The 12252-nt window shown below is 42.5% G+C and overlaps 1 protein-coding gene across 1 annotated transcript in view; it reads left to right on the top strand.

Annotated features, from left to right (window-relative positions):
* The window catches only part of slc23a1 (solute carrier family 23 member 1), a 58909-nt gene extending 46861 nt beyond the window's left edge, over positions 1-12048 (top strand). Inside the window, exons 9-14 of the mRNA XM_030746894.1 lie at positions 1374-1521; positions 1606-1711; positions 1815-1944; positions 2019-2162; positions 9257-9352; positions 10568-12048. Of these exons, the coding sequence (XP_030602754.1) occupies positions 1374-1521; positions 1606-1711; positions 1815-1944; positions 2019-2162; positions 9257-9352; positions 10568-10800 (857 nt within the window). The 3' untranslated portion in view covers positions 10801-12048. The remainder of the gene's footprint in view (positions 1-1373; positions 1522-1605; positions 1712-1814; positions 1945-2018; positions 2163-9256; positions 9353-10567) is intronic.
* Positions 12049-12252: the final 204 nt, after the last annotated feature.

Below are 12252 nucleotides of genomic sequence, written 5' to 3'. Positions count from 1 at the left end.
TTTTTGTTAATGGACTCTGATGGCTTCAAACAATCTTTTCATAACTCGCCTTTTACACTAATTTTTTCTGAAGGGACCAGAGCAAGTGTGGGTGGGGGGGATTACAGGAGGTGGTGGGGTACTTCTTTATGAAAGACTTTATGAAGACACTTTATGTTATGTTCAAGGGCGTAGGAATGAGTTTACTATTGGGGGACACATATCAGAAACCTGACAGATCATTAAATACTCTGAGCATTAAAAGATTTTATTTGATCTTTTACTTCTTTTTCTTGGAAAAACAGTGTTGTGTACACCTATATTATTGCATGTATAATTTACATATGTATATGTTTTATAATCGCAAGACATGGGCAAACCACCAATCATGGCTTGAGTCTTTTATCAAGTACAATGACCATGTCATTCCAGGGCTGTACGCTTAGTTTATCAGATGGCCGCACTGTTACTAGTAAGCTAAATATTTCAGTAGCACAAAAATAATTTAGTAGTGCACACAAGTGCAAATTTGGATATGTTTTATGGGTCAAAAACATTTAATACTAGTCAAAAATGCATTTATGTAGGTTGACTGACAATAGAATTGGTTCTTTAATTAAACACCATTCTGGCATTAAAGAACCTTCAGAGATAATGTAATGAACAAACTATTCACTTTTTAATATCAACCTTAAGTAAAAAAACAGCTATCAAAACATGCCTATTCATTTTGAAACTCTGTTTGTTTGGCCAAGAAAAACAAAATCTAATAAATAAAAATAAATATCGATAAAATAATAATAACCATAATAAATAAATAAAAGTGATACCGCTCACATTTACTAGACAAGCTGTGTGCCTCACTGACAACAGTGTTGCTGTTGCGCTTTACAGTCCTGCATTTAATAATTGGACAAACAGGTGCCGGAGCACGCAAAACTTGTGTAAACAACCGTATGGTTTTACACAACCATATTCGTGGTAACATTCCCCACAGACCGTTTACCTCATTCAAGAGTTTCTGACTCCTGCCGCTGTCTCCGCCTCCCAAACACTCAGAGCCGTTCAGAGGGGGGCGGGGGAGCGCAGTGACATGACGTTAGGTTGCGCCTCCAAAATAAAAGCACGCGAGTTAAAGATTTCAAAATCAAGGACTTTCTCCTCCACGGTATAATTTATGAGTGGGACAAATGCGCCTGTCTCCAGTATTGGTTCCTACGCCTATGGTTACATTTGACTTCATGTGAATAATCTCAGGTTATATCTCACCTGAAAAATCTGTTTATAACCCTTTAAAGCTACAGCACTGAGCCTAAAGGAAAGACACACTCAACTGAGATAATGATGATGATGATGTTCGCTGACTTCCTATGTCTCTCTCTGGTCTCTGATAGGCCAGTGGGGGTTGCCAGTGGTAACAGTTGCTGGAGTGTTGGGCATGCTGAGTGCAACGATGGCGGGCATTGTGGAGTCAATTGGAGATTATTATGCTTGTGCTCGCCTGTCTGGAGCCACGCCCCCTCCTGTCCATGCCATCAACAGGTGAAACAGTAAAATGCATTATGAGGCATACTCCATGGCCAAACAGGTGTTCATTGTCTGTTATTTCTTATTTGTTTGTTTCAGGGGCATCTTCATGGAGGGTGTGTGCTGCATCATTGCAGGTCTGTTGGGGACAGGAAATGGCTCCACCTCTTCCAGTCCAAATATAGGTGTTCTTGGCATCACCAAGGTAACCACCCCCCCTGAAAGGGATGTTTATGTTTGTCTGTTCTCAGTGAAATCACAGGTGTTCATTTGTGTTGGAATGTTTGAACCATTCACCCTTTGTGCAGGTGGGTAGTAGGCGGGTGGTGCAGTATGGCGCCGGCATCATGTTTGTGCTGGGAACTGTCGGGAAGTTCACAGCTCTGTTTGCCTCGCTGCCCGACCCAATCCTGGGAGGAATGTTCTGTACGCTGTTCGGTGAGTCTCAGGTAACAGGTGTTCATAGAGGTGTGATGGTGTCACGCTAATCCAGGTGTGTTGCTGTCTCTCAGGCATGATCACAGCTGTTGGTCTGTCAAACCTTCAGCTGGTCGATTTGAACTCGTCCAGAAATCTTTTTGTTCTCGGGTTCTCGATGTTCTTTGGTCTGACACTGCCGACATATCTTGACTCACACCCCAACTCCATCCAGACAGGTGAGTCTCTGTTTACCTGTGTGTAGATCCAGTTGATATAGCTGCCCCCAGCTATCAACTGGCTCTACACACAGCAGGTATGATGATGGATATCTTTCCATCATCTGGCTTCACTTATCCTCTCTCTTACTAACCTCTCCCACTCTCTTATTAACCTTTCCCACACTCTTATAAAAACTTCATATGCTCCTAACCCTCTAACACAGGCGATCACCGCTGAAGGAGCCGTTATCTGCCCCTGTTAGCTGTGAACAGCTGGTTAACACTGAGCGTATCCCCGTTGAGCTGGCTGATCAAAGTAAATTTGAATTACTGTAATTACCGTCTGTGTAGATTCTCTGTTATCCAGGTCATAGTAGTCTCTGGAGCTTGAAAAAGGCGACTGGACTTCTTTTTGTTTCTTGAAGACGTTTCACCTCTCATCCGAAAGGCTTCTTCAGTTCTCAACCAAATGGTGGAGAGACCCAGGTATTTAAACCCCTGTGGGCGTAGTCCCCTGGAGGTGGTTATGACCCTCTATTGATCATGTGCTTGAACACATGTGCCCAGGTGTGAAGGGGGCGTGGGTCATATTTAATCAGTGGTTTCAGTTGAAACCAATTTAGGACTCCGCTCCATTGTTTCCTGTGGCCTATTGAGGTCACTGGAACAAAGGTGTGAATGGGGGTTGAGACGTCTGGGAAGGGAGCTCAGGACAGCACTGTAAGCGGGGGAAAGTTGGTGACGTAATCCACCTCCTCTGTTCAATGATGGTTGTTCACAGTGGACATAGATGGCTTCTTTCACTCCTCTTTCAAACCATCTGTTTTCCCTGTCCAAAATGTGGACATTGGCATCCTCAAAAGAGTGCCCTTTTTCCTTCAGATGCAGATGTACTGCTGAATCTTGTCCTGTCGAGGTGGCTCTTCTATGTTGTGCCATTCGTTTGTGAAGAGGCTGTTTGGTTTCACCAATGTAGAGGTCCGAGCACTCTTCACTGCACTGAACAGCATACACTACATCGCTGATCTTGTGTTTGGCGGGTTTGTCCTTGGGATGAACCAGTTTTTGTCTTAGGGTGTGACTTGGTTTGAAGTATACTGAGATGTCATGCTTGGAGAAAATTCTTCTGAGTTTCTCTGACAAGCCTGACACATATGGGATGACAATGTTGTTCCTCTTGTCCTTCCCATTCTCTGTAGTTTGTGTTTGGCCTTCATTCCTGTGCATCTTAGCTGATTTGATGAAGGCCCAGTTGGGGTAACCGCATGTTTTGAGGGCTTTCTTAATGTGTGTGTGTTCCTTATGCTTCCCTTCTGCCTTAGAGGGAACACTTTCCGCACGGTGTTGTAGGGTCCTGATCACCCCAAGTTTGTGTTCCAGAGGGTGGTGGGAGTCAAAGAGGAGATACTGGTCTGTGTGTGTGGGCTTCCGGTAAACTTCAATGTTGAGGCTTCCATCTTCCTCGATAAGCACCGCACAGTCCAGGAATGGTAACTTGTTATCTCTGGTGTCCTCCCTGGTAAAACGTATGTATTTATCCACTGAGTTAATGTGACGAGTGAAGGCTTCTACTTCTTGGGTTTTGATTTTGACCCAGGTGTCATCTACATATCTGTACCAGTGGCTAGGTGCCTTCCCTTTGAAAGAACCAAGAGCTTTACTTTCCACTTCCTCCATGTAAAGGTTGGCTACAATGGGAGACACTGGGGAGCCCATGGCACATCCATGCTTCTGTCTGTAGAATCCATCATTTTATTTAAAATATGTTGTGGTAAGGCAGAGATCTAAAAGTGCACAAATCTGATCTGGGGTGAAGCTGGTTCTGTTCAGTAAGGAATCGTCTTCCTGTAGTCGTCTTCTGACGGTCTCCACTGCCTCAGTTGTAGGTATGCAAGTGAAAAGTGAAACCACATCAAAGGACACCATGGTTTCATCTGGATCCAGTACAAGATTCTGGACCTTGTTAGTAAAATCTGTAGAGTTTTCAATGTGGTGGGGTGTGATGCCAACAAGCGGTGATAAGATGGTGGCGAGGTGTTTGGAAATGTTGTAGGTGACCGAGTTTATACTGCTGATAATGGGTCGAAGTGGGACTCCTTCTTTGTGGATCTTTGGGAGTCCATAAATGCATGGAGTGGCTTCTCCAGGGTACAGGCGGTAGTAAGTGGGGCGGTCAATGGCTTTTTCCTTTTCAAGTTGTTGCAGGCAGCAAAGTCTCTGGAGCTTGAAAAAGGCGACTGGACTTCTTTTTGTTTCTTGAAGACGTTTCACCTCTCATCCGAAAGGCTTCTTCAGTTCTCAACCAAATGGTGGAGAGACCCAGGTATTTAAACCCCTGTGGGCGTAGTCCCATGGAGGTGGTTATGACCCTCTATTGATCATGTGCGTGAACATATGTGCCCAGGTGTGAAGAGGGCGTGGGTCATATTTAATCAGTGGTTTCAGTTGAAACCAATTTAGGACTCCGCTCCATTGTTTCCTGTGGCCTATTGAGGTCACTGGAACAAAGGTGTGAATGGGGGTTGAGACGTCTGGGAAGGGAGCTCAGGACAGCACTGTAAGCGGGGGAAAGTTGGTGACGTAATCCACCTCCTCTGTTCAATGATGGTTGTTCACAGTGGACATAGATGGCTTCTTTCACTCCTCTTTCAAACCATCTGTTTTCCCTGTCCAAAATGTGAACATTGGCATCCTCAAAAGAGTGCCCTTTTTCCTTCAGATGCAGATGTACTGCTGAATCTTGTCCTGTCGAGGTGGCTCTTCTATGTTGTGCCATTCGTTTGTGAAGAGGCTGTTTGGTTTCACCAATGTAGAGGTCCGAGCACTCTTCACTGCACTGAACAGCATACACTACATCGCTGATCTTGTGTTTGGCGGGTTTGTCCTTGGGATGAACCAGTTTTTGTCTTAGTCTTCAAGAAACAAAAAGAAGTCCAGTCGCCTTTTTCAAGCTCCAGAGACTACTATGACCTGGATGACTGAGAATCTACACAGACATGCAGGCAGCAAACAACTTTTTTCTTGTAGTTGCTTGTGGGATCACGTCTCAAGACCTCATAAGTATTGTTGTCACTGAGGAGTGTAGTAATTTTGTTGTGGTAATCCGATGAATTCAGCACAACCGTGCACCTCCCCTTGTCGGCTGGCAGTATGGTGATGTTTTGATCCTTGCTTAGGGCTGTGATGGCCTTCTTCTCCTGAATGGTGAGGTTGGATGGAGGAAGTCTTGCACTGGAGAGAGTGGCTGAAACTTTCATCCTGATCTGTTCTGCTACAGGATGAGAAAGTTTGTTATTTCTTATAGCGGTTTCTGTTGCTGTGATGAGGTCTACTATAGGAAGCTGTTGTGGGGCTATGGCAAAGTTGAGTCCTTTGGCTAGCACATTTTCTTCTGGTTTGGTGAGGACCCTGTCTGATAGGTTCTTCACCCACTTTCCTTGGTTTCCATTGCTTATCGTGTCGTCCTGTTTGTTAACAGATGAATGGTATGCCTTGGTTTGCAGAGTTTGAAATTTACGTAGTTGTCTTTCCTTGCCTTTGATGTGTTGTGCGAGCTGGGCTTTGTCCACAAATGTAGAAACTTCTTCTGCGATGGTGTGAGGTAAGAGTGATGAGAGTTTCTGCTGAGTCTGGTGGATTTTGTTCTGGAGTGCATCTATGGTGAAATGGACCTGTCTTATCCTTTCACTTAAAAGGTGGTTCTGTGCTCTCCATAGAATTTGGTCTGCTCTATGTCCTTTTACTGTGGACCCAAGGTGCAAACTCTTGGGAACCAGTCTGGACTGTCTGCATCTCAAGTTGAAACGAAGATGGTTCCTGTAGTCCGCTAGCTTTCTTGAGTCCCTTTCATACTCCCGCACCAATTGAAGGGTGTTCCTCCCAAAGTGCAAGGCAATATGTCTGTGTAGATTCTCAGTTATCCACTGAACCACTGATTAAATATGACCCACGCCCCCTTCACACCTGGGCACATGTGTTCAAGCACATGATCAATAGAGGGTCATAACCACCTCCAGGGGACTACGCCCACAGGGGTTTAAATACCTGGGTCTCTCCACCATTTGGTTGAGAACTGAAGAAGCCTTTCGGATGAGAGGTGAAACGTCTTCAAGAAACAAAAAGAAGTCCAGTCGCCTTTTTCAAGCTCCAGAGACTACTGTAATTACCCAACCATTTGGCCTATCTGAAAAATTCAAACAGTTTCTGAAAGCTGTGTTTCACACCCAGTAAAGGGTTATTACAGTAACTGTTACTGTTAGTCCATGAAAGGCGGCACTTTTGAAGTACGTTGTGTCACAGACGACACGTTCTATATTATATTAAACACGTTCTACATTCTTAAACCTACCTGGTACTCACCAGTGAAGTATACTACAACTTAAATGATGAAGATGATGAATTATGTTGCTGTGCAGTACTGATAGCGATGAAGGAGAACCACAATATAGCAAAGGATGACTATACATGAATGTGACGTAAGGTTGCCACAAACAGTTGCTGTGTTTGAGAATTGAATGTTTATCCGATGAGCATCAGTAAGAAAGATTCTTTAAGAAACTTCAGTCCTGATTTTTTCTCCACTGGCTGCTGTTAAGGTCTGTACACAAGTGCAGAGGTGAAATTAGAAGAGTTTTATTTACAGTTTTAAACAGTTTTAAAAGGTCTTCTCTTTGTTGGCAAACAAAACTTCCCCAGGGCTCCTTGACTCGGGTCTGTCTACTTCTTGGTCATTAGTTTTTCCATTTTCCAAATACATAATAAAAAAATGAAAAACTGAGGTTTTTTTCATTTTATACTCCAAATCCATACAATGTAAAACAAATTATATTTCTTTTTCCCCCTTTGAAATAAAAAGAAAAAGAAAGGAAATGGGAAAATGGTCGGTTTCCTGTTTTTTGCTCTTCACACACTTTCACACACTGCATAAACACTCCCAGCCTTTGCTCTTTCTTCAGCTGCTGGTGTCCGCTTATGCAAAATGTCTGCCTTTTAAGTTTTGGGCACACTCTGCTGTGAATGATGTGGATCAGGTGAGTGATTAGCAGAATGGAGACCATCTACACACTCCACCCCTGAAGCAAAGATAGAGGGAGGAGAGAGATACAAAAGAGAGAAAGGGTGAGTCAGCCAGGAGGAACGGGGAACGTAGAGACATTTCAAATGTTGTTTTGATACCAAAACAGCAGAGATGTTTACATCACACCTTGTGCACAGATCATATTCTTCACAATAATATACTAAGTCTGGAAGATCCATTTTCCTCCTTCATCTCTAAAGAACTGTTTCACTATCATCATCATCAATACTCCTTCAGACACCAGGGCAGAAATTAACTGGACGTGCTGGTTTTTCTCTGTTTTACAAATACTTTACTGTCCTTTATCTGGCTGAGTGTTTACCTGTCTCCGAGGGCGTAGGAATGAGTTTACTATCGAAAGGGACACATATCGGAAACCTGATATATCCGTAAATACTCTGAGCAAAGCATTAAAAAAATGCTATATTGATCACATGTCTATTGCAATACATATTATTGATTTATTGCCCAGCCGTAAGATGTATACATTATATCTCATACGTTGTCAACTCTGTTTACAGCATCACCTAACTCTTACATTAAAAGTTTTCACTCATTTATTTTAAGACCTCACCTCGAGCCCTGTACCACCCTCTCCTCTTCCTGTCTCCTTTGTGCTGCATTGCTGCTCCTAAACATACAAAATGGTTTCAGAGAAGAGGCAAAGCTCCTGAACCTAAAGGTGACTCATTTTATACTAAACGAGGTAAAAAAAAAAAAAAATCCACTTATTGGTCACTATGGAGAACCATTTCACCAACTCTAGTGGAGTGTTGTACAGCACCTGGCAACTTAAACATAACCTAACCCATACTCTTAAAAGTACTGTGGAAATAATGAAAACATTCAAAATTTATCTGGGGGAAAAAAAAAAAAAACCTGACATCCGTCCTCACCTGTTCTTTCTGGATCTATTATAATTAATATGGTTTTTAAAAGCTGACCTCACACGCTGAAGCTCCACCTGGCTCTCCTCTCTCTGAACCAGTTCTTCTCATGATCAAACTGTTTAGTTTTATATTTAAAAGTAATAAGAAGCTAATACATATTTCACTAAACTAATTTAAGACCTCGTTGGAGCTTCTTCAGCCTCTCCACCTTTCATTGCTTCAAGTGAGTCATTACTCTATGCCAGGGCTCTTCAACTCCAGGGCTCGAGAGCCGGTGTCCTGCAGGTTTTAGATGTGTCCCTGATCCAACACACCTGAATCAAATGGCTGAATTACCTCCTCAGTATGCAGTCAAGTTCTCCAGAGTCCTGCTAATGACTTCTGTATGTGATTCAGGTGTGTTGAAGCAGAGACACATCTAAAACCTGCAGGACACCGGCTCTCGAGGCCTGGAGTTGAAGAGCCCTGCTCTATGTACTACCATTCTCCTGATAAGATATCATTATACATATCTAATATACTGTCGTACATGTTGATGAATTATGATCAGGTGTTCCCTTGTGTTGTGTGACTGTTACTCACAGTGATATCACTCTTTTTAAAAAAACAAAGTAAGTTCTGCTGCTGTTTCAGCCTTTTTGTTTGTGAGGACATTGTGCAGAAATGAGATACAACATTTTGGCTAGTTTAGCTAACTTCTAGGCAAAGTTAGCAATTAAATATTGGACAAGTGAACATCCCAGGATTAAGACTGAACCAAAAAGATTTGGTTTCTATATATGAAAGTAAACTGACAACAAGATGTTATAAATAAGCCATATTCATGGCAACATTCTCACAGACATTTACCTCATTCAAAAGAGTTTGACTCCTGCCGCTGTCTCCGCCTCCCAAACACTCAGAGCCGTTCAGAAGGGGGTGGGGGGAGCGCAGCAACATGACACTATGTTGCACCTTCAGAATAAAGGCACACGAGTTAAAGATTTCATTAGCATTTTTTTCCTCCGCGGTGTAATTTTTGGGGGGGACAAATGCGCCTGTCTCCAATATTGGGGGGCATGACCCCCCCCAATTCCTATGCCTATGCCTGTCTCTGACTTTTACCTTCATTACAGTGATGGTGATGGTTCTTTCTGGTGTTTCAGGTGTTTCCGAACTCGATCAGATCCTCACCGTTCTTCTCTCCACTGAGATGTTTGTTGGAGGTTTTCTGGCTTTCTGTCTTGACAACACCATCCCAGGTACCCCCCCGACACACACACACACACACACACACACACAGGCACACTCATGAGTGTCCTTTCATTCACCTCTTTTCACTCTGTTTACACCCCACTCTGCATTTAATCATTAGTGTTATTAGTAATTATTATTAGGGGTGGGACGCGATTAAAAAATCAATCTAATTAATTAGGAGCTTTGTAATTAATTAATCGAAATTAATCGCATTTTAATCGCATTTAAATATTTAACATGTTAAATATTAATTTAAGTTTGGTTGATGAATGAATCAATATACATAAGCTTAAACTTCAAAATTTTGTTTATTTTCCCACCAGTCTACTACACAGACCAACAAGGGCAGAAGTGCTCCTGTGATAAGCAAACTCCTGAAATTAAAGTTAAGCATCATAACTGGATAGTTTTATTCAACATTAATGTCTCACTTAATATAGTTGGAAATTAATCATTAGCTCAGCTGTATTCCTTGATGCTGAAATGTGTTATGCTTGTTTTAACAGCTTATTTTGAATAAAGACTTAAAATTAAACCACAAAAAGGAGAAAAAGTTCGTTCTCCGTTTAACAGCTGCTTTTACACAGCTGTGCTTCGCACTCACGGTTGCTAGGCGACATGAGCTAGACAGAGGTGAGGGCAGGTGATGCTGATATGAAGGCTAGCCGCTCACTTCCGGCCTTTGCGGTCTTCGTGGGCTTCGAGGTCTACGTGGGCCGGGTCCTTTGAACGATGTGGCCCCTGAATTTTTGACATCGTGCGTCGATATAATCTGTATGCCTGAAACTCGTGCACTGAGAAATGTTCCACGGTGCAAAGTATGATTAAAATGTGTTAAAATTTTTAATTCGTTATTTTCCCCGTAATTAATTAATCGAAATTAACACGTTAAAGTCCCACCCCTAATTATTATTAATCTCTGTCTCTCTTCCACAGCATGTCTTTTGTCCTGTCTCTCTCCCCTCAGCCCCCCCTCTCAGCAGATGACTGCCCCTCCCTGAGCTGGGTTCTGCTGGAGGTTTCTTCCTGTTTAAAGGGAGTTTTTCCTTCCCACTGTCACCACGTGCTGCTCATAGGGGGTCGTTTTGACTGTTGGGTTTTCTCTGTATTATTGTAGGGTCTTTACCCACAGTATAAAGCACCTTGAGATGACTGTTGTGATTTGGCACTATATAAATAAACTGAATTGAAATTGAACAATGTTCTTCTTCTTTGATCAGGTACCAGAGAGGAGCGAGGGCTGGTTGAGTGGAGCTCCTCCTCTTCCTCCTCTTCTTCCTCTTCCTATGACCTTCCCTTCCTGATGGGCGTGATCAGACGGACTCACTGGCTCAGGCGGTTTCCCATCAGCCCCTCCTTCACAGGTTTCAGGGCATCCGATGACCCACTGCCTCCTGAACAGGAGGAAGAAGAAGAGGAAGATGGCACTCAATTGCCCAGCACCAAGATGTGATGATGATGATGTCATCAGTCCCAGCTGAGACTATTGTGATCTCATGTGTTATGTTTCTAAACTGATAAACATTTCCAGGTGATTGTTTATCAGCAGTCTTTAGTTCCCTCTGTTCACTTTCATAAATCAATATGACCAGAAGTTTGTGACATCACAGCTTTTCCTGTAACTAAAACCCAGCCCACAGCCTGGCCCAGCAGTCCCTGAGTTTAATTTCCTTCTTATGAGCTCAGCCCAAAGCTTTATGGGACACAGGTTCCAGGTGTGCAGTGACTCATTTTTATGAACTGCAGTCAGGTTCCTGCGGGATGCAGCCACAGGGAGCTGCTATTCATACACGTTCAAAATAAAAGCAGGTCTTTTCTGAGTCTGCTGAACTGTCTGTGAGCAGCTCCTGTTCAGATGGCTGCACCACTGAAGGAAACCAGACAGATTCAGATCTTTCCGAGACTTTATAAAGCCATTAACATGTGAGAAACTTCACACACACACACACATGCATGCACACGTGCACACACATACCATCAGCTGGCTTAATGCAATAACATATTAAATGAAGTAAAATTTTACCTTCATACTGTGAATATTTTTAGAGTTTGAGGCCCTTGCTGGGTCCAGATTTGGTGCTTTTTGAGTCATTTTTAAAACAGGAATTTAGTTTTTTTTTTTTTTTTTCTTTTTAAACAACGATGTGCTCCATGATACTGATGCTCAGAACAGGAACAATCAAGCTGAACAAATACAGATTTATGTTTAGACTGTGACTCTTGCAGTGGGTGTAAAACTGATTTGGTAATTTCTAACAGACCCCTGAAAATGTCAGAACACATCTCAGGAGGTCACACAACTTTAACAGGTCTGATTTAGGAGATGTTGGCATGCACTTTAGTCACATGACTTAATCATGATGCCACTTCATTATTTTATCCTTTCACTCATGTTTTCAGAGTTTGAGTAAAGGATGGAGGTTTAGGTGAAATCTCTTCTGTCCAAAAAAACATTGTGTCCATGCATAAAAACGAACATCAGAAAACTCAGAAAACATCTTTATGACTGAGGATTGGTTTGAAAGACAGTGATCAATATTAATCAGTATTAATTTTGAATATAAGTTGAGACATGAATTGATTAGAGTACTGTCTGACAGACTGGTTCCCAGTATACCTCCCAGTTTGACTCCAGTTTGTTTTGTTCTCGTTGAACAAATTTTTTGTTTTCATGGTAATCAATAAATGTTTCCATTGATCAGCTTCTCGTGTGTTTGTGATGCTTCAGTGAAAAAAATACATAAAAATAAAACACTGTGTCAGAGTGCAAACAAATAGAAATCAATATCAAATGAGCAATCAGTGATCAGAGACAACCAGTGATGTGATATCATCACTGTGCTGTGGGTGTGATGTCATCACAGTGACAGGCAGGTAGGAGGGGCCATAAATTGTGGACACACCC

This window comes from Archocentrus centrarchus, chromosome 14, assembly GCF_007364275.1.
Source record: "Archocentrus centrarchus isolate MPI-CPG fArcCen1 chromosome 14, fArcCen1, whole genome shotgun sequence".
Taxonomy (NCBI): Eukaryota; Metazoa; Chordata; class Actinopteri; order Cichliformes; family Cichlidae; genus Archocentrus; species Archocentrus centrarchus.
This window is presented reverse-complemented; position numbering and strand designations above follow the sequence as displayed.